This window comes from Belonocnema kinseyi, chromosome 2 (genome assembly GCF_010883055.1).
Source record: "Belonocnema kinseyi isolate 2016_QV_RU_SX_M_011 chromosome 2, B_treatae_v1, whole genome shotgun sequence".
Lineage (NCBI taxonomy): Eukaryota > Metazoa > Arthropoda > Insecta > Hymenoptera > Cynipidae > Belonocnema > Belonocnema kinseyi.
The window spans coordinates 123,801,328-123,828,840 of NC_046658.1; the positions used below are offsets into that span (position 1 = coordinate 123,801,328).

The 27,513-nt window shown below is 24.6% G+C and overlaps 1 protein-coding gene across 2 annotated transcripts in view; it reads right to left on the bottom strand.

Moving 5' to 3' along the window:
* The window catches only part of LOC117168191 (nuclear pore complex protein Nup133), a 47,741-nt gene that overhangs the window by 15,741 nt on the left and 4,487 nt on the right, over positions 1-27,513 (bottom strand). For both annotated transcript variants that reach the window (XR_004466470.1, XM_033353652.1), the window contains exons 2-12: positions 24,310-24,967; positions 18,652-18,822; positions 18,437-18,566; positions 18,181-18,357; positions 17,934-18,093; positions 14,318-14,486; positions 12,020-12,179; positions 9,206-9,318; positions 9,025-9,131; positions 3,721-3,937; positions 3,498-3,641 (exon numbers count right to left, since the gene is read on the bottom strand). Coding sequence is in view for 1 of the 2 variants with exons in the window: in XM_033353652.1 (XP_033209543.1) it covers positions 3,498-3,641; positions 3,721-3,937; positions 9,025-9,131; positions 9,206-9,318; positions 12,020-12,179; positions 14,318-14,486; positions 17,934-18,093; positions 18,181-18,357; positions 18,437-18,566; positions 18,652-18,822; positions 24,310-24,967 (2,206 nt within the window). In the remaining variant the exon portion in view is untranslated. The remainder of the gene's footprint in view (positions 1-3,497; positions 3,642-3,720; positions 3,938-9,024; positions 9,132-9,205; positions 9,319-12,019; positions 12,180-14,317; positions 14,487-17,933; positions 18,094-18,180; positions 18,358-18,436; positions 18,567-18,651; positions 18,823-24,309; positions 24,968-27,513) is intronic.

Below are 27,513 nucleotides of genomic sequence, written 5' to 3' on the forward strand. Positions count from 1 at the left end.
TAAGTACAAAGCTTAATAATAAAAGATGTAAAAAAATATATTTCAACAATCAATTCCAACGGCATTAGCCGGTAACGTTGTACACGAAAAAACGAAACCTGGTGGCCACTAGACGAGGCTCTAGAGAGTTCGTATTTTTGTGTACAACGTTAGCGGCTGATGCCGTTGGAATTGATTGTTGAAATATATTTTTTTACATCTTTTATTATTAAGCTTTGTACTTAAACGTAGTTTTCTTTCGGCTCTTGCATTTCTCAAAGTTTGAGACCGATATTTTATGTATAAAAAAAGTTCGAACGTTCGAAAAATGTTGAGGTTCAGAAAAAAGATGAAATAATTTTCAGTGAAGTTCCTACCAAAATGCAGTACCTAAACGTACTTTATTGTGCTCTAATACATTTCCCAAACCAAACCAATGAATTTTGAAATACAATGACGTATCTTTAACTGGGATATTTAAACTTCTACCAAAAAAGACGAATTTTCAAAAAGATATATAAATTTTCAACTAAAAAAAAATTGTCAACTGAAAATTTAATTATTGAATTTAAATTTAAAAATTAATTTTCAACCAAAAAGGTGAATTTTTACCTAAAATTATGGAATACTCTATTAGAATAGTTACATTTTCTGTAAAAAAAAATTAACAAAAAAAAAACCTAATTTTTAAAAAAATATTTACATTTTTGATCGAAGTGATGAAGTTTCAACTAAAAAATGAATTTATAACTGGAATAGACGAACTTTAGAATAACAGTTAAAGTTGAAAATAAAATGATGATTCCTTAACTAGAATAATTGAACTTTTAAGCAAAAATATGATTCTAAGAATCTAACAAAAATATGAATTTCAAACTAAAAATATAATTATCGACCAAAAAGTGAAAAGTTGAATTTTTAGTTAAGCAAATTAATGTTGCTATTTTTTCTTTCAAACATTTTGATTGCGTTAAAGGGAGGAACTTTTTATGATCAATCTTTTTTATTAATTGGAAGAGGATAATTTTGTATTTTTAATATTTTTATTAAGTTGGGAGGAAGAAAACTTCGATTTGCAATTTTTCTGTATTGGATTAGGGACATTTTTTTATTTTAAAGATTTTTATCGAATTGGAAGGAAAGAAATTAGTGTTTTTAGGTTTTTTTAAGTTGGATGAGGCACTTACTTTGTTCTGAACATTCTTTTTGAGTTAGAAGGAAGGAAATTTCGATTCTAATTATTTTTCTAAATTAGAAGCGGGACATTTTTTAAATTTTTTCCATTTTTATTGATTTTTATTGAGTTGTAGGGGGAAATTTGTATTATCAATCTTTTTTTCTGAATTGGAAAAGGAAAATTTGTTACTTTTAACATTTTTATTGAGTTGGAAGGGATGAAATTTTGATTATTAATTGTTATTTTCTGAAATGGTGGAGGCCCTTTTTTTCTTCCAAACATTTTAATTAAGTTTACGTGAATAATTTCTTGTTAGATTTTTTTTCTGAATCGAAAGGGGGACCTTTTTTTATTTAAAATTTTTTCATTGAGTTCACCGAATAATTTTCCCTGAATTAGAAGATGATTTTTTTTTATTTTTGAGATTTTTATCGAGTTGGAAGGAATGAAATTTTGAGTTTCAAGATTTTTGAAATTGGAAAAGGTACTTCTTTTGTTCTGAACATTTTTAATGAGTCAGAAGGATGAAAATTTTGGTTATTAAATGTTTCTCCGATTTAAAAAAAAAGACTAATTTTTTTGTTTCCACATTTTTGTTGCGTTTACGCGAGTACATTTTTTCGGAATGAAAAGAGGAAAAATTTTATTTTGAACATTTTTATTGATTTGGAAAGGATAAAGTTTAGGAAGGAACGAAATATTGGTAGTAATTTTTTTTTTTTTAATTAGAAGAGTACCTTGTTTTTGTTCTTAAGATTTTTATAGACTTTTTAAGGGAGGTAATTTTGGCTATTAATTGTTTTTGTATTCCTAACATACAGATGAAAGTTTGGAAATTTTTATTTTCAATTTTAGTTGAAAGGGAGACTTAGTTTTAATTTTATACATTGAAAAGGATCGCATGGATTTATATTTTTTTAACCAGAAATCTTTAAATTGTACAATTTAGAAGAAATCGAAAATTAAAATTATTCAGCTTAAAGAGATTCAATTTAAAATTGTGTAATTGGAAATTATTAAAAGCTTTCTATTTTATAAGTGTAAATTATTCAGCGCTTGAATAAAAAAATTCCGAATTAAAAATCGGTAAAGTTTCTATTTTAAAAGTCCTTTAATTTGCAGTTCAGTTTTGATTACTTCAAATGATAAAATAAGTATAGGGTCAAGTTTTTCAATGTTCCCCGTCAACTAAAAATAACATTTATATTTGTCACAAAATGCCATTCCAAACATCATTTAATGTGACAGAACAAAAAATTGCGAAAAAATGAATTTTCAAATAAAATTATGAATCTTCAACTGGAACAGTGGAATTTTAAACTAAAAAAATGAGTTTTCAACTAAAAAAGATCATTTTTCAACAAAAAATTGAATAATTAAATTTACAGTAAAAAAACGAATTTTGAACCAAAAAAATGTAAATTTTTAACTGAAAATATGGAACATTCAACTGGAACGGTATTTCCAGTTTAAAATAAAAATTATTAAAACAAAAATAAACAAATTTTCAATAAAATAGTTAAATTTTTGGTAAAACAATTCCTTTTTATCAAAAGAGAAAACAAGTTTTTTATCAAATAGCTCACTTTTCATTAAAGTAAATGAATTTTCAATACAAAAAATTAATTTTCAACAAAAGAGTTTATTTTTTAACCAAGTAAATTTTATTCTAACTAAAATGATGAATATTTAACTGGAATACTTGCATTTTCCACCCAAAATATGAATTTTCAAAAATAAAATTGTTTAATTTTTAAATTAAAAATATTAATTATATTAATTAATTAATAATATTGATTAATTTTTAACAAAAGAGTTTAGCTTTTAACCGCAAGTAGTTGAATTTTCAAGAAAAAATGAAGATTTTAAACAAAATTATATTATAATTCAGAAATGAAGTATTTTATTTTTCTAAAATTTTGAAGAATGAACTTTCAAATTGTGACGAATTTTAACTTGAAAGAGGGATTTTTTAAACTCCTTTCTTCTAAATCCCAGTTTTAATTCTTTAAAAAAAATTCCCTGTTCCAAGTGAAATTATATTTCTTTATCAAAAATCCCTGTCCTAAAATAAAAAATACGATAACTGTTTTTACAAATATGCCCTGCAACTGTAGATAAAGTAGAAATCACTTTTATAAATTGACCAAAATTATTTAGATAATGAAAACTTAAATTTTATTGCGATCAGTAGTAAATACCCGGTTTTTTAATTCAATTCCCGGTCATTTCTCGTTTTTTTCCCGGGCATTTCCCGATTTTTTCCGATTAAGTCGCCACCCTGATATATTTGTAAGAGTTCGAATTTTTTAATCTCAATATCAATTTATTATTTTCTTACCATTGTGTTAAGACAAGTTCTTAAACCGTGTTTTCCAGTAGCTGCCGTCCAAGGAAGATATTCCGCAATTCCACTCGAACATCTTGAAGGCGCGAATCTCTCTGCGTTATATTGTCTAAATTTCACAACTTCGTGTAAAATACTCTAGAATTTAAATATTAGAATTATCCAAATTCTCAATTATTCAAACAAATCATTTTTAGGATAGTATTTAAATCCTTACCAAGAGAATTGTATTAACTTGCATCAGAAACTGAGCAATTTGTTGGGCAGGTCTTTCTGACTGAGTCACTTCGACTGCATTATTGACCAAATTCGGCAAAAATCTGTGAACTGTGCTCACTTCTCGATAGAAAATATCGTGTGGGCTAAGTTCCTCAGAAACGTAGGCCTCAGGTTTCAAACTTTTTTCTATTATCGAGTCTACAAGATCCACATACCTAAATAAAAATTCTTCATTAAATATCTACAGGGCGTGGGCTTACTTCAGAGATAAAAAATAGTGTTTATAGTGGTATAATTCTCGAAAAATAGTATCAAAATATGGGCATGCAATTTTTTAAATCGTAAAATTTATTAAAGGAATTTGTGAACACAGAAAATTAGTAGAAAAACACATAAAATATGTGTTAACTTGAATTTTCTTATTCCTAGCATAAAATCATGTCGATTTGCAAACTATATTTTCACGAATATAATTTCAAGGTGTCTACTCAAATTCTGGAAATAAATTCTCTGACATTTCAAGATTTTTCTTCAGGTATCTCAAGCTTTTTACAGGTTAAATTTTTCATAATATGGAGCCATTCAAATATTTCGCATTTTTTAAAACAATCGACTTAGAATATGTACATGAATATGCTCACGATTTCGCGAATTAATTATAAATTTTTTTTTTCATTCTCTCTAAATATCTAAATGTGTAAAAATAGTAATATTCTTAAAAATAGACTTTTTAAGAAAATAGGAAATTATATAACTTTACGTGAAATTAATTTACCAATAGTTAAATTTTCAACCAAAAAGATGAATTTTCTATTTTTAAAAATACGACTTTTGAACAAAATAGTCGAATTTTCCACTAAAAAAGATCAATTTTAGACCAAATAATGGAATTTTTAACTAAAACGAATAAATTCTTAACATCAACAAAATTTTCAATATCTTTAGTTCGAATAGTTGAACTTTTAATAAAAAACATGAGTTTTCAACCAGCAATATTTACTTTACACAAAAAAAAGATAATGTTTAAAAAAAGACATAAATTTTCAACGACAAAAGATAAATTTTGAACTAAACATTGAATACTTAAAATTTTAATTAAAAACGTAATTATCAACCAAAGGGATGAACTTTAACTAAAAAGATGGAATATTCAATTAGCTAGTTGAATTTTCAGCAAAAAAATTTTTTAACAAGAGTTTAACTTTCAAACGACTAGTTAAATTGTATTCCAAACAGATAAATTTTCAACTAAATAGATGAACCATTAACTGGAATAGTTGAATTCTCAACCGAAAAATTAATGTTTTTGACAAAAAAGATGAATTTTTAACAAAATACACAAATTTTCCAATAGAAAATAGAAATTTTTAACCAAAAAAAAAAAATGGTTTTCAACCAAAAAGGTAAATTTTAAACTAAAATGATGGAATATTCTACTATTATAGTTAAATTTTCTGTTAAAAAAATTAATGGTTAACAAAATAAACTGTTGAATTTTCAAGCAAAAAAATTTTATTTTAACCACAAGAACCGATTTTCAACAAAATGCATGTATTTTAACTCAAATAGTCGAATTTTCTACTAAAAAACTTCAATTTTAAACTAAAAAAGATGAATTCTCAACAAAATAGGTGAATTTTCCAATAGAAAATAGAAATTTTCAACCAAAAAAATTCGTGTTCATCCAAAAAGTTAAAGTTTCAACTAAAATGATGGAATATTCCACTATTATAGTTAAATTTTCTGTTAAGTAAATTAATTTTTAACAAAATAAACTGTTAAATTTTCAAGCAAAAAAATTAATTTTCAAACAATAAGAACCGATTTTCAACAAAATACATGAATTTTCAATTGAATATCAAAATTTTAACTAAACCGAATAAATTTTCAAACAAAAACGAATTTTCAATATCTTTGACTGGAATAGTTGAACTTTCAACTCAAAAACATGACTTTTCAACCAACAATATTAATTTTTGACTAAATAAGACGAACTTTCAACAAAATACATACATTTTCATCGAGGAAAAATCAATTTTCAAACAAATAGTAAATACTTAAAATTTTGCTTCAAAACTTCATTTTCAAACCAAAGAGATGAACTTTTAACTAAAACGAAAAAAAATTCAACTGGCTTCGTTAAATTTAAAGTTAAAAAAAAATCAACCAAAAAGCTGAATTTTTAACAAGAGTTTAAATTTTAACCAAGTAGTTAAATTGTAAAGCAAGGAGATTAATTTTCCCTCAAAAAAGAAGACTTTTAAACTAACAAAAACAATATATTTTCCACAAAATAGTTCAATTTTCAACCATATTGATGAATTTTCGATTAAAATTGTGAATCTTCAAATGGAATAGATGACGTTTTAACCAAGAGGATGCATTTGCAACTAAAATGTTGAATCTGTTGCTGAAATAGTTGAATTCTCAATAAAAAAGAGTAATTTTTTGACAAAAAAGACGAATTTTCAACAAAATACATGCATTTTCAAATAGAAAATATACATTTTTAACAAAAAATTGAAGCTAAATTTTCAACCAAGAAGTTGAATTTTAAACTAAAATAATGGAATTTTCAACTATAATAGTTCAATTTTCAGTTAAGAAAATTCATTGCCAGCAAAAAAACAAGTTCAATTTTCAAACAAAAAATGAATTTTTAATGAAAAATATAATACTTACATTTTCAGTTAAAAAAATTAATTTTTAATAGAAGAAAATACAATTTTTCAAAAAGCAGTTCAATCCGTGGCTACATTTACGAATGAAATACATTTTTATTTAATTTTATATTACAATTTATTTATATTAAAATTTAAATTTAAAATAATCGTAACGTCTGAGAATATTTTTTTCCAGATCTATGGAAATTATAACTTGCTTGTCCTTTGAAACTGAAGTCATATGTCATACATAAACAAAAAAAATTGTAATAAAAGTTAACTGGATCTTAAAAATGTAATTTTCCCTTATATAAAAAATTCTAAATTAAACAATGGTTACAAATTTTGTTAGTAGCATTTAATACAATAACCGATTTCAGAGAATTTTATTAGTAATAAAACGTATCAATTAACTAATGTGCTGGAAAATTCAGTATTTTCGGCCCAACCGCATTTTTGTAAATATTAAAAAAGTGGTTGTAAATATAAAAAAAATACCTGTCCAACTTTTTGTAAAAACATTCAAGGAGAAAAAATTTCCTTTTAAAATTTTCCCGCTTATTTATCTTATATTTTTCGCAAAACACCAATAACTTTATTTTCAGATAAAAAATCGCTATTCATTAGTGAAATTTTAAACCCTGTAAAACTTCTTTTCGGAATTTAGAAGTTAAAAAGAACCTCTCATAAGAATCAAAAAGGAAAAGTTAACTGTCTTCAATATTGAGAAAAATGCCAGTTTAACATAAAAATTAATAGTTTTTTTTTTGAAAAAAAATTGATACATGTCTTGGCTAGCGATTCTATGCCTTTTTTAAATCCCAAAAAACACACCATAATCATACAAAGTTTGAAGCCTCCATAGTAACTTCATACTAAAAATAAAAAATAAGTAAACATTTTTTTGGAAATTAAAAAAAAATAAATAAAAGATGAAAAAAAAAAGAAAGCAACTTCCAAATCCACTTTTACCTTTTTTCTTACGACTTTTTTTTAATCACAATTCACAAAATGTCTATATTTTATTTTTTTTTTTTTTGTAAATTAAAAAAAAAAGATTTTTTAATTCTGATTTTAAAAAAGTAAATAAAAGAAGGAGAAGGATGTGAGGTGACTTTTTTCTTTTAAAATCAAAATACAAAATTATTTACAAGAAATCTAGATTTTACGTAATTTTTTTGTGGATGAATTTTTTTTTATTGTGAATTAACAAAAATAAATAAAAAAATAAGGCAGGGGAAGTATGTGAAGGTTAGTTTTTTTTCCTTCCTCTTGTTTTCATTTATTGTAAACCACAATACAAAAATATTTACAAGAAATCTAAATTTTATGTAATTTTTTTGTAGACGATTTTTTTTATTGTGCGTTAAAAAAAATTTTAATAAAAAAGGCAGGTGCAGTATAATTTTTTTTCCTTCCTCTTGTTTTCATTTTTTTAAATCATAATCCAAAAATAATTACAAAAATTTAGATTTTATAGTATTTTTTTATTGTGAGCTTGAAAAAATAAAAAAAGAAGGAAAGGGATGTGAAGGTCGCTTTTTATTCTTTCCTATTTCTTTTAATCATATACAAAAATATTTACAAAAATCTAGATTTTATGTAATTTTTAATGTAGTACTTTTTTTTATTGTGAGTTTGAAAAAAAAGAAAGGGATTTTGCTTTTTATTACTTCCTATTTTTTACAACACAATACAAAAAAAATTACAAGAAATCTAGATTTTATGTACTCGTACATTTTTTTTAGTAGTTTACAATTTTTTTATTGTGTGTTTGAAAAAATAAAAAAAGAAGGAAGGAGATGTGTAGGGTGCTTTATATTCCTTTCTAATTTTTAAAAACCACAATTCAAAATTATTTACAAAAATCTAGATTTTGTGTAATTTTTTTTCATGGTAAATTAAAAAAAAATGTTGTCTATCTAAAAGTTCTTAAACTCAACTTTTCTTTGTAGAACACTTTTTTATGATGGTTTTGAAGTATTTTGTACAGAAAATTAAATAAGTTATCGAGCCCTTTTTAAAGTAGGTCAAAGTAAAATTGAAGACTAATTTTTTTTACATATTTTAAATTAATTGCTTAATTGAAACCTAAATTTTGTGTCAATTTTCGTGTAGCATAAAACGGGTTCTTGTCGTTGAAGTTTACTAAAGCGTTTTTGCATCCGACTTTTCTTTAATTTAAATATTTAAAGAAAAAAAAGATTGAATCCTTTTTAAGATAAGTAAAATTCAATTCCTTGTTTGATGTATTTTAAATTATTGTTTAGGAAATGTTATTATTTTTCATGAAAAACTTAACATTTTGTATAGCAGAAAATGTTTTTTTTTTCACAAAATTTTGCAAAATTTTGATTTAATTTCCTATTGTAGGTGATACTAAAAAAACTAAAATACGCATTAATCATGAAAAAGATGTTTTTTTATAGAGAAACATAGAGTTCAATAACTTTTAGATTGAAGATGGTTGGCGCTAAAAAGGAATTTAAATCAAGATTTATTCTAAATTGAATTCCTTAAATTTTTAATAAAAATAGATCAATTTAAAGTATTTAAAATTAAGTTTGTGTACATATTAGCCTTTTTTTTAATAAGAAAAACTGAAATAAATTATTTTTTATTAATCAAGTTGTACCCACCTCTGTTGAAGATTGTAAATTGACAAAGAAGCTACGATTTTTTCCGCATACTCAGCCAAAACGTACGAAGTCGACATAATTATTCCTCTATAAGAAACAGCGCAAAACTGAAACAATTAGAAAATAGAATCCACTCCTTCTCAAAAACCAGAATAAGAATAAGAAGATAATTTTTACTTACTCTATCCCACAAGCCATATTCCTTCAAAAAAGATATGAAGAGGTCTAGGGCCTTCTGCTTCGCTTCCAACTGATGCGGAATGTGCATGGAAGTAACTGAGTTTAACGTTATGGCTGAAAAATTAAACAATTGAAAAGACAAAAAAATAAAAAAAAGATGAAAAAAGTGTAGAAAAGGTCTTTAAAATCCCAAAATATTAACAGGGTGGCAATTCGGCGGACGATCTCAAATTCCCGGTCATTTTCCGGTTTTTCTTAGTCTAGTTTTTCAATTTTTCTGGTCAACTCAAAAGTAACATATTCATGTTTTCCGCAAAACGCAAACATTTATTTTCATGACAGAGCAAAACATTGCAAAAGAAATTAATTTTGACACAAATACTTTGATTTTCCACTGAAAAATATCAATTTTTTAACCAAAAACGGATAGTTAAACTTTCAGTTTAAAATATTAATTAAAAGAAAGAAAAAAAACGAACGGACTTTAAAGAAAACGTTCAATTTTTAGCCAAGGTGAGGAACTTTGGAATAAAATTATGTATCTTCAACTGGAATAGTTAAATTTTGAACATAAGAGATGAATTTTTAAATAAAAAGATAATTTTTATACCAAAAATATCAACTTTTCAACAAAATACATGAATTTTTGACGAAATAGTTGAATTTTTAATTAAAGAAGACAAATTTTCAACCAAATAGTTGAATTTTTAACTGAAAGAATCTTCAACCGAAAATGAAATAGTGACATTTTTAATTTAAAAAAATTAATTTTACACCACACATAAGAGTTTTCAACTAAAACAATTAAATCTTCAACTGAAATAATTGAATTTTCAAATAAAAAAATAGATTTTTACTAAAAAAGAGAAATTGTAAACTAAAACTTAAGTAATTAAATTTTAAGTTAAAAAAATTAATGTTTAATCAAACAGATACATTTTTAACTTCAACTATGCAATTTTAAATTGGAGTAAATTACATTTTAAGTTACATTTTCAAACAAAGTGATGAGTTTTCGAACAGAATTGTAAATATTTAATTGGAATAGTTGCATATTTAACCACAAGGATTCTATAAAAAAAAGAATTTGTACTAAAAAAATAATTTTTCAAATAAAAATTGAATAATGAAATTTTCAGTCTACATTCTCAATAAAAAAAAGTCAACCAAAAAAAATCCAAAGAAAGAACAAGCTTTTAATCAAAAAGCTCATTTTTTAAACAAATAAATGAATTTTTAACAAGAGTTTAATTTTAACCAATTAATGTTATTTTCAACCCAAAAAATCAATTTTCAACTAAAATTAAAAATATTTACCTATAAGACTTGAATTTTTAATGGAAAAGAACACGTTTTAAAAATATTAACTTTCAAAGAAAAGGATAATTTTCTACTGAAAAATTCAAATTTTTAACAAATAACGTGAATTTTAAATGAAATAGTTGAATTTTCAATTAAAAAAAGACAAATTTTTATCCAAATTGTTAAAATTTGAACTAGAAAAGATAAAATTTCAACAAAAGATGGAATTAGTTAAATTTTCAGTTTAAGAAACTAATTTTCAACCAAACTAATGAATTTTCAACTAAAATTATAAATCTTCAACTGAAACGTTTGAATTGTATGCCAAAAAGATAAATTTTCAGTAAAAAAAAATAAATTTTAAGCAAAAATTTTATTAAAAAATATTATTTTTTTAACGAAATAGTTAAACTTTCAAAAAAGGAGATAAATTTTCAACTAAAATTATAAATCTTCAAAAAAAAAAAATGATTTCTTAAGAAAGTGGTTCAAAAAGTCTTTTAAGCCAAATAGTTGAATACTCAAAAGCAAAGAAGAATATTTTTCAACCAAAAAGTTGCATTTTCATTAAAAAAAAAGAAATTTCGACTAAAACAGGTGAATTTTTTAATCAAAAAGGTAAAGTTTCAAACAAATAGTTGAGGTTTTTGTTAAAAAGATTCCAGTTGACTTTTCAAGATCAAAGTATATTTTTTTTTAACAAAAAATAAGTTTCTAACCAAAAAAATTTATTTTCAATCAAAAAAGATGAATTTTTAACCAAAAAGGGGTGACTTTTTAACAAAATTGATGAATTCTCTACAAAATAGTTGCATTTTTATCCCAAAAAGATAAAATTTCTCCTAAAACATATGAGTTTTTAATAATAATAAAAAAGAATTATTCCAAAAAATAGTTGAATTTTCATACAGAAACAATTTCAGTTCTCTTTTTAATACCAAAATATTAAATAGAAATAAAAAGTAAATTTTCTACGAAATAATTAATGTTTCATCAAAACAGGAGGAGCATTTTCAATCAAAAAGTATTCATCCGAAGAAGACTCCAGTACACTTTCCAACAACAAAATGAGAATTATAAACAAAATAGTTAATTTTCTGCTTGATAGTCGAATTTTTTACCAAAAAGTATGAATATTTAACAAGAAAAATGCAATATTTCTACTAAAAAAGGTGAACTTTTAAATCCAAAATATGAATAAAAAAACAAAAGGTTAATGTTCTAATAAAAGAGCTGCATTTTAAAACAAAAAATAAATTTTTACCTAAACAGTTTAATTTGCAACCAAAAAGTAACAAAATGTCTCAACTCCCCCCCACTCATCCTTTCAAGAAAACTGTAGATAAAGTAGAAATCACTTTTCTAAGTTCATCATAATTATTAAAATAATGAAAACTTAAATTTTGATGCAATCAGAAGTAAACTCCCGATTTTTAAATTAAACTCCCGGTAATTGCCCGATTTTTCCCGGTTTCCCGGTTAAGTCGCCACTCCGATTAAAATAAAAACATACACAAATCTTTATGATTGGTCCACCGGGGATCATTAGCCGGATAATCGTCGATTAAATCCTTCGCGACTTTTAAAATTAGTGTATCAAGATTCGCATCAATGTCCATAACGGGTTCTTCTTGCATCGGGAAAAGTTGGGAGAGAATTTCTTCGCACTGCGCCTGAAAAATTAAAAATTTCATCAACTTAGTAAACAGTGTGGCCATTTAAAAAAATTGTTGTTCCCGGTTTTATCCCGGTGAAGATTCATGATTTCTCCCGGTTAATAAAAAAATTAACTTTCTTTGCAAAACCCACGGTTTTTTCACATATATTATAAATTGCGGAAATCGATAAATGTCAGCAAACCTTTTAGCAAAAAATTAATTGATTTTTAAATCGTATAATAAGAAGGATAATGAAATTGTTCCGTCTAATAAAGAAAAGTAGAGACAAGCGTTTTATTGCACACTAGCAGCAAATGTACAGGCGCAAATCGCGCGTTCCTGTCTCTGAATTTCTATTTAGTAACATGAAAATATGCAAATTTAAAACTTCATTATTAAACCAATTTTTTAATATAAGGTTTTAAATATTTTAAAAATAATAGTTAATATTTAATAATTTCAAATTGCAAGCTCTTGAAATTTAAAAAAATATACCAACGATTTTGGACAATTTAAATAGAAAAAGGAGTTGAATTGTATAATTTCTAAGTCGAAGCATTAAAAATTAAATAATTGTTATTTGATTTGGAGAATCATGAAATTAGAATGATCCTAGATTAAAAACTTAAAGATATGACAATTTAAAAACGTTAAAAATTGTATATTTAAGATTCAAATTTTGGAAATTGAGTAGTTTAAAATTAAGAGCAATTGAAATTGTATTCTTTATAATTAAAAGCGTTCAACATAAACATTTAAAGATTGAAGACTTTTAAATTTGAATAATTTGAATTCAAAGCAACTAAAAATTGACAATTTAATAATGAAAACTAAATTGAATCTTTCAAATGCCAAGCTTCTGATATTCTAGAATTTTAAATTGTCATGACATAATAAAATTACAAGTTAACATTAAAACTAACTAGAAGACGTTTTCTAAAATGAAAAATGAATTAAATTATTTAAAATAAAAACCTTTTTAAATATATAGTAATTTTAAATGGGAAACGTTTAAAATAAAAAAATTTATACTCCCAAACGTTGAAACTGAAATGAATGAGAACTTCATTTAAAACTGAAAAAAATTTTAGTCGCAAAAATTGTGTTATTAAAACTTTTATACTCAAACACTTTAAAATTTCAATGATTGCAAGTAAATTAAAATCGCTTAAGAATTAATAATTTTCAAATTGCTGATAATACTTTCCAAAATTTAACCAATTCAATTTTTATTTAAAATTAAAACCTTAAAAAGGAAAAAATGTAAAATGTAGGGCTGTTAATCAAAATTCAGAAATCTAAAATTGTAATTACTTACAATTACCGAAAGTGTCCTTTTACTGATGCATCAAATTCACATAGATTAATTTTCATCGTTTTTTATTTTAAACTCCATTTTGAATTTTTTTATTTCAAATCTTCCTTTAGAATTATAATCAATTCTAGAAATTTTCAAATATAAAATATTTTTCAATTTGAAATGACTTATTTGTTTACATTTTCTACTACGAATCGGAGAATTTTAAGATCTTTAATATAAATTAAAAATTAAGATAAAGAATAGCAAACAATATTGCTAGGTTATGACTTCATGTTTTGAAAATGTACAGTTTCATGCTTTTAAATGAAAAATTGCTTTATATTTACATCAAAAATTATTAAATTCAAAACTGACTATCAAGGACTTTAAGATAAAATTTCGAAATATTTAATAGCGAAATGGTCCTAAAATTTTGAATATTTGAATTTGAAACAACAATATATTGAAATTAAAAATTCCAAACCTCCGCAAATCAATCTAAAAATATATTATTAATAATTTTCATATGTAGTAACAAGTGACATTTAAAAGGACTGGATAGATTTTTTTTTACTAAAAAATGTAATTTTTTCAAATCGAAAGTCATTGTCACTTTCACTATTACGAATTGCAGAATTTTAAATAATGCAAGAAATATTGTAAGCCTTTAAATTTTAATTATTCTAAGTACTTTAAAAATTATATAATTTCTATTTGGAAACTTTCAAGAATTACAAAATGCGCAAATTATGAAATATGGGAAATCTCCAGGTGTGATATTTCTCCCGGGTTGGTGGCCACCCTGGAAATTTAAAATTCCCTTCAGTTAGAAGAAAAATTTCAAAATATTTACCTTATTTTGACGCAAACGAAGAAGAAAAGCGGCTCGGAGTTGAGCAGCCGGATCCGATCTACAAAACATTTCCTGCAATTCCTCGTTGCTTGTAGCGGTATAAAAATTCTCACCAGCAAGACTCGTGTTACAACTATAATCCACACTCGCGCTAACATCGGAATAACTTCTACATTACGAAAAAAAGCGAATTTAGTTACTCAGATTTAATTAATTAGTTATATAGAATAAATATAATAAAATAATTAATTGTTAAATAAGAGACCGTCCATAAATGTTGAAAATTCAACAAAATAGTTGATTGTTTAAACTAAAAATATGAATTTTTAACCAAGAAGGTTAATTTTCTACCAAAAGGCGAATTTTCAACCAAGTAGTTAAATTTTTGGTTTCAAAAATTACTTTTCAACCAAAAAAAGCGAATTCTTAACTAGTAAAATAAAACAAAAAATAAGAATTAAAAGAAATTGAATCCTCAACCATGAAGATAAACATTCAAACAACATTAATTTTTTTACAAAAAAAAGCGAATAATCAACAAAACACAAGAATTTTCTACCAAATGTTGAATTTTCATATAAAAAATTGATTTTGAACCAAGTAGTTAAATTGTAAACAAAAAAGATCAATTCTCCACCATGAAGATTATTGTTTAAAAAAAAGACGAACTAAAGAAAAATAGTTGAATTTTTCAACAAAAAAGATTTTTCACCAAAAGAGATGAATTTTCAACCCAAACAGACGAATTTTCCGCAACAAAATTAATTTGTACACAAACAGTTGCATTAACAAACAAATATTTAATCTATTAAGCAAAAGGAACGAATTTTTCTACTTGAAAGTTAATTTTCAACCAAGAAAGATGACTTTTCTACGATGAACAATATAGTAGAATATTAAACACGGTAATTGAATGCTTTAACTAAAAAATGAATTTATAACCAAGATTTAAACGAAAAAAATCCAAATAGTAGAATTTTTAACCAAAAAATAATAATTTTCCACCAAGTAGGTGAATTTTTAACAGGAGTTTAATTTTAATCAAATTATTTTATTTTCAACCTAAAAAATCAATTTTCAACTAAAATGAAAAATATTTACCTATGATACTTGAATTTTGAACCGAAAAGAAGACGTTTTAAAAAGATTAAATTTCAAAGAATAAGATAATTTTCTACTAAAAAAATCAAATTTTTAACAAATAGCGTGAATTTTAAACGAAATAGTTGAATTTTCAATTAAAAAAAGGTGTTAAGAAAAGGGTAAGAAAAGGCGAATCTTCAACAAAATACATGACTTTTCAACAAAATTGTTGAATTCTTGAACCAAAAGGATCAATTACATACAAAGCAGTTAATTTTCAACAAAAAACATAGATTATCAACGAAACATGCAATACCTGATATTTCAAACAAGAAAGATTTTACTTCGAAATAAAAAACTCAGTTGAATTTAATCGAATACGAATGATCGAAAATACGCATTATCTAAAAAATAGTTAAATTCTCAAACAAAACGGATTATTTTTCAATCCAAAAGTTGAATAAGGAACTGAAAAGTATTAATTTTTAACCGAAAAAATTAAGTTTGTGCAAAAAAAAGGACGAATTTTGAACGCAATATATGAATTTTTCACCAAATAGTTAGTATTTTCAACGAAAAAAGATCAACTTTCAATTAAAAATATCAGTGTTCAACCATAAATAAAGAATGAATTCTCAACGAAAAAAAAAATTTTTCAACAAAATATTTAAATTTACAAGTTTCGCATTCAATTAAATTGTTGAATTTTCAATCAAAATGCGATTTTTTTCACCAAAAACATTAATTTTTCACCAAAAAAAATGAATTTTCCACCCGACATTATGAATTTTCCTGAAAAATGTTTGTTTCCACAAAATCGGTAATTTTTCATATCAATAATTAAATTTCTAACTAAATAATATAATTTTCCACAAAAATGCATTTTTACCAAAAATGGAATACTTATATATTTTATAAAAAAAATTATTTTTAACATAAAAAATGAACTTTCTTCTAGTTAAACTGAACCAAAAAATACGAGCTTTTAATAAAATAGCCAAAAATATGAATTTTCAACGAAACAAGATAAATTTAAAACAAATATTTGAATTTTTAACTAAAAAAGATCAATTTTCAACCACAAGTGTAATAGTTAAATTTTCATATTAAAAAAGTTTATTTTCAGCCAAAAAATAAATTAATTTTCATCAAAATAGTTAAATTTTCCACCAAAGAGATGAGTTTTTCATGAAATAGTTTCATTTTCAACGAAATAATGAAATTTACAACTAAAGGGATGAATTTTCGAATAAAATGATGAATCTTAAAAAAATGCAACAAAAGAGTTTCGCATTCAATTAAATTTTTGAATTTTCAATCAAAACTGTGATTTTTTAACCAAAAACATTAATTTTCCACAAAAAACTTGAATTTTGCACCCTACACTATGAATTTTCTAAGAAAAATGTTTACTTTCTACAAAATAGGTAATTTGTCAAATAAATACTTAAATTTCTAACCGAATGGTATAATTTGCTAAAAAAATCGAATTTTTAACCAAAAATGGAATACTCACATTCTTGATCAAAAATTATTTTTAACAAAAAAATGAACTTTCTTTCAGTTAAACTGAACCAGAAAAATACGAGCTTTAAATAAAATAGCCAAAAAGATGAATTTTCAACTAAAAAAGATCAATTTTAAACAAAAATTTGAATTTTTTATTTAAAAAAGATACATTTTCGACCACAAGTGTAATAGTTAAATTTTCATTTGAAAAAGTCAATTTTCAACCAAAAAAAATTTTCCACCAAACAAGATGAGTTTTTTTATAAAATAGTTGCATTTTCAACGCAATAATTAAATTGACAACTAAAGGGATGAATTTTCAAATAAAATGATGAAACTTAAAAAAATGCAACAAAAGAGTTTCGCATTCAATTAATTTTTTAAATTTTCAATAAAAAATGTGACTTTTTTTACCAAACACATTAACTTTTCACAAAAAAATGAATTTTCACCCGACACTATGAATTTCCAAGAAAAATGTTTACTTTCTACAAAATAGGTAATTTGTCAAATAAATACTTAAATTTCTAACCAAATAGTATAATTTGCTGTAAAAAAAAGGATTTTTAACCAAAAATTGCATACTTATATTTTTTATCAAAAAAAAAAAAAAAAAGAATTTTCTTCCAGTTAAATTGAACCAAAAAATACGAGCTTTTAATAAAAGATCTAATAGGATGAATTTTCAAAGAAGACGAAAAGATTAAATTTTAACGAATACGATTGGTTTTCTATTAAAAAACATGAATTTTCAATTAAAAAAGATAAATTTTCGACCACAAGTGTAAGAGTTAAATTTTCATTTGAAAAAGTTAATTTTCAACAAAAAAAAAATAAATTTTCATTAAAATAGTTAAATTGTCCACCAAAGAGATAAGTTTTTCATAAATTAGTTGCAATTTCAAAAAAATAATTAAATTTTTCGTCAGATAGTAGAATTTCCAACCAAAATTGATGACGCAGTTTATGGACAGCCCGTAAGAAACGACTGAAATGATAAAATTATAAATCAAAATCAACTAACGCATTAAAGTCCTGAGTCGTAAAATCATTCGGAATGATCGAAACAAGTCCGAGATTTCTGGTGAATAAGACTGGAGTTCCTGAACATAAAGCACCCCCTAGAATACTGTCTTCTCCTCCTCTCACAATATCGACTTTGTCCTGTTCATGTTCAACAAGTGCTGGAAAAAATCACATTATTAATAAAGGAGGCATTTTTCGAAATTCTCTCAATTTTCCGAAAATAATTTTTGCTTTAGTGAACTTACTGTTAATTATGAGAACATTGTGATGATTATAAATGATTGCTTCCCATCCGGAGAGAATGAATCGATAGGATAAAACCACAGCTTCTGTATCTTCGTGGTACATCAAATGGCCAAGTTTAATTGGCATAAACCATTTGAAGGCGTTTCCTATTTTAGTTCCACTAAGTGGTATGAATCCTGTAAAAATATATTAATATAACATTAACGCTCAGTAATCATTTTTGAACTGAGGAGATTAATTTTTTATCAATTTTACCAATCGCAAAATGTATCGTCGGAGAAACCTCGGGACTGTGGGCCGCCATCAACAAAACAATTCCCTCTTCATAAGGCTGCATATCAATTAACCATGTGTCTACATTCTGAGGATTGCACGCACTAGATTCCTAAATATCGAAAACAAATTGAATTAATCAATCAATAAATCTATCATTTTACTGAATCGATTTCACGTATTCCCAAAGTAAATACCCAAATTCTTCTCTGGAAAGCTTGCGAAACGATCTGACTAATGTCCTCCTCAACTTCCATTTTTTCCGATTCTCCTTGAGGAAATGACCAATACTGTAAAGATGATCCTGCGAGGATCAAAACTCTCGATCCTTTTTCGCTGAGACTGTTGCAAACTACTTTCACCAATTTCTGAATAGAAAGAGAAACTTAGAGAACAAATTTTCTTCAGGGATCATCTACAAATTACGGAAGACAATGGGGGGGGGGGGGTATCTTTTAATTTTAGATTTCTTAAAGTAAAAGTATTGCACTTTCAACCAAAAAGATGCATTTTCAACTAATTTCAGATACAAAATTAATTTTTACAAAAAAAATCGAATTTTCAACGAAATATTTAAATTTTCATTTAAAAAAATGCATTTTCAACTAAAATGATGAATTTTCAAAATGAATGAATTTTCAACCAGGAAGATTAATGTTGTACCAGAAAAGTCGAACTTTCAACCAAATGGATTCATTTTCAACTAAACACGATCAATCTTCAACCAACAATGGAATAATTAAATTTTCTAAACAAAATTCATTTTGAAACAAAAAATCGAATTTTCAACAAAATATTCAAATTTTCTAGCAAAGAAATGCATTTTTAACTAAAATGATGAATTTTCAACCAAGAACATTGATTGTCAACCAAAAACATTAATTTTCTACCAAAAAAGATGAATTTTCAAATAAAAACTAACAATTTTCAACAACAAAAAATGAAAAATTTAATTTTCAGATACAAAATCAATTTTTACACAAAAAACGAATTTTCAACGAAATATTTAAATTTTTATCTCAAAAAATGCATTTTCCACTAAAATGATGAATTTTCAAAATGAATGAATTTTCGCTGAAGAAAATTAATTTTGATCCACAAACATTAGTTTTCTACCAAAAAAGATGAATTTTTAAGGAGTTTTGAATGAATAAATTTGCAAAAAAATAGTTGAATTTTTAATCACAAAAATTAACTTTCACCCCTCCCACCCAATTTCAACAAATTAGTTAAGTTTTCAAATAAAGAAGTAAATTTTTAACAACACAATTTATTTTCAACCAAGAAGATTAATTTTGCATGAGGAAAGTAAAATTTTCAAAAAAGTTTTTTTAAAACTAAATTTATTTTCATTAATTAATTTAGACAAAATAGTGGAATTTTCATTTTTTTTTTAAATTACACCCGAAATCGAATAAATGAAAATTTAGTTAAAAAAAAAGGAATACAAAATGAATTTTCAACCAAATAGATTCAATTCCGGCTAAAAACGATCAATTTCCAACCAAAAATGGAAAAATTAAATTTTCTAAACAAAATTCATTTTGAAACAAAAAATCGAATTTTCAACAAAATATTTAAATTTTCAAGCAAAGAAATCCATTTCAACTAAAATTATGCATCTTCAATATGAATGAAATTTTGCCGAAGAAAATTAATTTTGATCCACAAATATTAGTTTTCTACCAAAAAAAATAATTTTTAGGGAGTTTTGAATAAATAAATTTGCAAAAAAATAGTTGAATTTTCAATCACAAAAATTAACTTTCAACCCCCGCCCCCCAAAATTTCAATAAAATAGATAAGTTTTCAAACAAAGAAGTAAATTTTTAACAACAATAAAATTTATTTTGAACCAAGAAGCTTAATTTTGTACAGAAAACTCAAGTTTTCAAACAATTTTTTTCAAAAGATGAATTCTTAACCAAGAACATTAATTTTATGAATTAAAAAAATGAATTCAATCAATTTTAATCTCAAAAAGATAATTTTTCAGATCCATTTTTGGTGAAAAAATATTAATTTTCAACTGAAAAAAAAACATGAATTTACAACTAAAGAAATGAACAATCAACCAAAAAGATTATTTTTCTGCCAAAAGGTGCAAATTTTCACTCAAATATATGAATTTGAACCCAAATAAGTAAACTTTTATTTTTAAAAATATTAATTTTTAACTAAAAATTAAACAGTTACATTTTCATCAAAAAAAAAAAAGATTTCTAAAAATAGAAATATTACATCAAAGAAAATTAATTTTTAACTCAGAAGAATAATTTTTTACTGAAAAAGTGGAATTTTTAACAAATATTTGAATCTGAAACTAAAAGAGGTATTTTTTTAACAAAAATATAGAATAGTTACATTTACAGTTAAAAAAGGAAATTTAAAAAAATTAATTTTCAACAAAATGCTTAAATCGCCAACTAAGAAAATGAATTTTTAAGAAGTTAGTTCAAATATCAATTAAATTACAAGTTCCAATAAAAGAGTTGATTTTTTAACGAAGAAAAAATGGACAAGAAAGAAATACAAATCCTTTAAAAAACGTTGAACTTTTAAGCCAGAAAGACAGGATTTCTAGAAAACAGTTCAAATTTTTAATGAAAAATAGGAATTTTCAATAAAAGAGTTGACTTTCAAACCAAAAAGACGATTTTTTAACCAAATAATTACAGTTTCAACAGAATAATGACATTTTTTATCACAACATATGAATTCTCATTGAATTTATTTATTTACGAACATAAGTCGTCTTTGTGAAATATTTGTGAATATTTTTAAATCTTTGTAAAGTCTTTGAAATCACTTACATTTTTTTAATCATCGTGAAATCTTTTGAAATCTTGAAATTTGAAACCTTTATGAAAACCTTGAAATATTTGTGAAATAATTTGTGTTCGTTTCAAATCATTCAAATCTTTTGAAATCTTCTGAAATTTATTGAAACCTTTTTAAACTGTTTAAAATCTTTGAAATCTGGTATCATGTACTCTTTTTAAATCTTTGAAATTTTAAAAATATTTTTGACACCTTTCTGAAATCTTGTGTATTCATTTAGAATGATTAAAATATTTAAAATCTGGCGTATATTCAAAAACAGAGTGGTCAACACCTCTAAAAGTTTGCTGTATAGTCATAGTTCATTCTAATTTTGAAACTGAATTAACATCGAAATTTTCAACTAATAATTTTTATTATAATGTTTGTAAGTTGAATATTACAAAAACTGTATACTTTAAGAGTTTATATTAGCGAACAATATTAAAGTCTGTCCATTACAACCTATAAAATAATTAGTACAGTCCACCAAAATTGCCCTGAAATTTCTTGATTTATTCTGTAATGAACAAAAGATAAATTATATCTTGATAAATAAAAAAACATTTTATTAGCAAAATTTCTTCTAAGCTAGATGTTTCTTTCACAATATAGTAAAAGATTTCAATCACTATTTATAGTTCAATAAAATAAATGCTTTAAACACAACGAAAATTCAAATTCATGGTTCAAGTGAAAAATTCAAGATTTCCAGATTGCGGGGCTGCCACAGACTAATGTGGCAATTAGTCTATCAAATATATTTTATGGGATTGTTTTGACAAGATTTGATGAAATTCTAGTGCTAAATTTGGGGATGAATATCAAGGTGACGATTTTCAGAATACATTTTACATCTCACACAAACTGTAATTCATTTTATTGCAAGCTGAGCAAACCTTTCATACAATTAACGTATTTATATTCAAAAATACCTTATGATTAGAATTAGAAACCCGGAAAACCACGAATTAAAATAATTCAAACTTCAATATTAAACAGAATTTTCATAATATATGTATATTATTTCATACATAATTATATATTACTTAAATTTTCTTTTCTTTTTTGAGATCAAATCTAAAATATCATTTTTTCTTTTCTCTACTGTTTCCATTCATTACTTCTTGTTTTTCTTCTAATTCGTTCCGAAATATTCTTACTGTTTTTTGGGTATTTTTTCCGTGAAAATAAGCAAGAAAAATGATATAGGGTATTCCCAGAAAAACACAACCTAAATTTTGTTTTTAAGGGATACATGATTTATTCAATACATTTTCTAAGCTTATATTTCAAACTAATAGTATTTTAAACAAATAAGAAGTATGGGAGCAGCTCAGAATGAAATGCAGATAAACTGCAAAATTTTTAACTTTTAAAAATTAATGAGTTCAAAGATTCAGACAAAAATTGTAAAAATGTAATCCACGTTATCATTTTCAATTCTGTAAATTAAAGAATTAATGAACTTTACATTTTTTATATTGTATTATTTTAAACAATTTTAAGCTAGAAACGTTAAAAGTTAAAAAATTAAATTTTTTAAAAAAGAATACTTCTTAAATTATAAGTTAAATTATTTTTATTTTACATCGAAAGATCCTTGAAAAGCTTCAACATTTTATTTTAAAATCCTGAGAAATCTAGAAGTTGTTTTAAATTTATTTAACTTTAAAATTATTTTTGAAATTTTTTGGAACTTCTACATGTCTTTTGAAATGAATCAAATTTTTCGTACAATTTTTAAGAAAATCATGTAAATTTAAAAACAATTTCTTCAAATCTTCTAGATTATTTTTTAACAATTTAAGAAATCTTATTATATCTTTTTGAATATTCTCTTTATAAAAATTTTCAATATGAAAAATTATTTTCAATTTTTCTGAGAATCTTCAGAAAATGTTTTTATTCTTTTAGCCTTTCACAATTTTTGAAAAGCGTCTAAAGTTTTTTTAATAATCGGCAAAAATCTATAATTTGTTTTAAATTAAATCATTTCAATTTCAAAATTAATTTTGAATCTTTTAAAAACTTCTAAATACCTCTTAAAATTTCTCAAATTTTCCCTATAAATAATAAGTGTTCAATTATTATTAATACGTCAAAATTTAACAATTTCACTGACAAATTAAACATTTTTAAATTGAACAATTAAAATTGTAACGTTAAAAGTTTAAAAGCTCTTTGAAATTCTAGAGATTTAAAGCTTTCTGTGTAAAACAATTCAGTTTAAAGTTTGTTACTTTTAATTTACTGGCCTTAAATAGACAGTAAAATATTTTTAACTATTCAATAGTAATTCTTTTTCTCAATTAAAAACATTTTTAATTGAATGGATTAAAATTGAATATTTTAGACCGAAACAATATTTTATAAAATATACATTATTATGAAGTTATTTTTAAACTGAAAATAATGTATAAATTTTAAATGAAGTACAATCTGGAAATTCTTAAATTTAGAAAGGATTTCGAATCGTTTTTCTTTAAAATAAATTATTGTTCCCTTTTAATTACTTCAAGCACAGATTTATTAAAAAAATGATTTAATAAAATATTTAAGTATTCAAGCCTGCATATTAAAATTCTTTGAATTAAAAATAAAAACTTAAAATAGAAGATTTTTAAAGTAGAAGATTTTCGGATTACGTATTGTAAACTGAATGATGTTCTAATTGAAATGAATAAAATTTCAACTGATTTTTTAAAAAACTGTTGAAATCAAATTTGGAAAGCACTTTTTTTTCCCCAAAATCCAGCGGCCACCCTGTATTAAATATTAATAAAATAAATCTAAAAGGTGTAAAAACTCTAAAATGACCTTTTCCTTGAAAAAAGTGACTTGAAGTGACTGTTTCTTTATAAAATTGACTAAAAAGTGCCTTGAAAAAAATAAAGTGTCTAAGAGTGACTTAAGTGACAGCCTTCAGGTTGTCAAGATTTTCAAGAAGGCTGGAGACCCTGAATACGCAATTTATATATTAAAAAAAAAACAAATAAAAAACAATAAACTCGTGAATGATCAAGAATCCTTACCGTTTCTGCAACTGGAGATTGTGGAATCGCCCCGAAAATCAGTGAAGACATTCTCCTACCAATTCCACCCAGCCATCCTTGACTTGTGCGAAGAACTCGACAAGAAATGGTGTTTCTTCCATTCGAGAATTGGGATTGCAGAAGAGCAACTGTACAAGTTGTAGTCGCAAGAATACAGCCATGACCAGGCACATAAGTCAGACAGTCGACTTCCTGTCCTGCGAGTTCAGCGCTCGTTTCCACGGAGGAGCCCTCATGGGCAACACTTGCCCAATATCGGACGACTCCTTCTGGAGAAACTGCCATGCAACTGGGCACCTGGTGCCCGATTGGGAGCCAAACAGCAATGCATTCTGCTTTGTGGGCCAGATCACTCTGAGGCAGAAGAAGCTCGCGACACTGGCTCTTGAATGTACGTCTTTGTTTGATGTCGTGGATGGTGGTTTTGCATTGCCAAACTAGTAAACGTCGGCCGCAAACTAGCCAGACCCATCCGTCTACGGAAACTCCAACACTGACTGCCGTACTTCGTTCAACAAATGTCAGTGCCTCGGTTACCAAGACCGGCAGGGATGAACCAAAATTTTCGACTATGTGACTTGCTGTGCGGCAAATTACTTGTGTCGATTGATTAGAACGTCCTGATACGCTCAATGTTCTGAAATTGAGAGACACTAGTTGTGTAAATACAGGATGGCCGTTTTGTTCACAGAAAAAAATCCCCGATTTTTTTTCCCGGTTCGCAAACATTTTTCACGGTTAATGAAATTTAAAAATTCGAACTCTAAAACTAAAAATTTCTTCATTTGAAGTATTAAAAGCTGAGTTGCGAATCATTTTAAGCAGTTTTAAGTCAGAAATATTAAAAATTTCACGATTCAATTTTTGTTATAAACTGACAAACGGACAATTCTAAGATATTAGATTAAAAATACAAAAATACGAAACAACCTTATTTTATATGATTCCAATGCTTGACAGTTCACAATTATAAGCCTTCCTATTCGAAATTTTGTATAAGTTAGTTTTAAATATTAAATGTTGCAAAACATTTTTAAATAAAAAAGAATTAAGACTTGAATTTGGGAAATTATTATCTTAATTTTTCATTGTTATTAATTTCTTTTATAGAGATATTTATTAAAAAACTGTTTGATTTGAACACTTCTTAAATTAAAAATTCAATCAATTTTATTTCAAATATGTAAAAAATCCTTAGAAAGCTCAACATTTTATTTTAAAATATTGAAACAACCACATGTTATTTTACATTTTTTCAAATTTCAAATTATTTTTGAAATTGATTCAGAACAAAGCACCTTTTAAAATGCTTTAAATTCTTCCTAAATTTGTTCAATTCCTATAAAATATAAGTATTTCCTTGCAATATTCCAAATTCATTTTTGACAAGTTTGGAAATCTTTTCCAATATTCTCTTAAAATTAATTTAAACAAATTCAAAACTGAATTGCAAATCATTTTGAGCAATTGTAAGCTAGAAATATTAAAAATTATACGATTAAATTTTTGTTATTAACTGAACACTTCTTAAATTAAAAGTTAAATTATTTTCATTATAAATAGTTTTAAAATCCTTAGAAAACTTCAAGATTTAATTTAAAAATCTTGAAAAATCTACATGCTGTTTTACATTTATTCAAATTTGCAATATATATATTTTTTTATTTTGGGAACTTCTAAATATTTTGTATAATGATTCGAACTAAAAACGATAAATTTTCAACCAAAAATGGAAAAATTTAATTTTCTGATAAAATATCAATTTAAAAAAATTTTTAAACTGAATTTTCAACAAGATTTTTAAGTTTGCAACCAAAGAAATGCATTTTCTACTAAAATGATGAATTTTCAAAATGAATGAATTTTCAACAAAAAAATGGAAAAAATTCAATTTAATCACATGAAAAAATTCCCGGTCATCTCAGTTTTTTCATGGTTCGCACATTTTTTTCACGGTCAATGAAATAAATAAATTCGAATTATAAAGCTAAGCAATTTTGAATTTAGATTAATCAAAACTGAGCTGCAAATCATTTTAAGCAATTGTAAGCTAGAAATATTAAAAATTGTACGATTAATTTTTAATAGTTTAAAAATCCTTAGAAAGATTAAACATTTTATATCAAAATCTCGAAACATCTACATGTTGTTTTACATTTATTCAAATTTTCAATTATTTTTGATATTTTTTCAGAACTTCCAAATATCTTTTATAAATTCGAATTCTTACTATTTGTTTTTAATCCTGCAAAATGGAAAATATTTTTGACAATTTTGGATATCTTTCTAAATCTTTTTAAGTATTTTCAACAAAAAAATATATAAATTAAAAATTTTAAAAAAGAAATGCATTTTCAACTAAAATGATGAATTTTCAACCAAGAACACTAATTTTGAGACTGAAACATTAATTTTCTACTAAAAAAGATGAATTTTCAACTAAAAACTATCGATTTTTAATAAAAAATAAAAAATTGAATTTTCAGATAAAAAATTAATTATTAAGCAAAAAAAATCAAATTTTTAATAAAATATTAAAATTTTCATCCAAAGAAAATATTTTCAACTAAAATGATGTATTTTCAAAATGAATGAATTTTCAAACAAGCACATTAATTTTGAACCACAAACATTAATTTTCTACCAAAAAAGATTAATTTTTAAGGAGTTTTGAATAAATAAATTTGCAAAAACATAGTTGAATTTTCAATTACAAAAACTAATTTTCACCCCGGGCTCCTCCCCCAGAAGAGGGGGGGGGGGCTCCCACGCAAACATTTTCAACAAAATAGTTATATTTTCAAACAAAAAAGGAAATTTGCAAAAAGAAAAAGAAATATTAACCAAGAAGATTAATTTTGTACCAGAAAAGTCGTATTCTCAACAAAACACATTCACTCAACTAAAAACGATCAATTTTCAACCAAACAGAAAAAAATGCAATTTTCTTCAAAAACTTTCTTCAAAACTTGTCCTTTAAACTGTTATTGAAAAATAATTGGTTTTGTTAAATAAAAAAGTCAGACATTTTTTTTGCAAGCAGTATCAAAATAATGTTAGACAATTTTCAAACGCTTCGTTTATCAGTGCTATTTGAATGATTCTATTTTGTTAACGAATCACTCAATTAAGGTAATACTTTTCAAAAAACTTCATTTTATCCTAATAAACATTTCTTTCGCT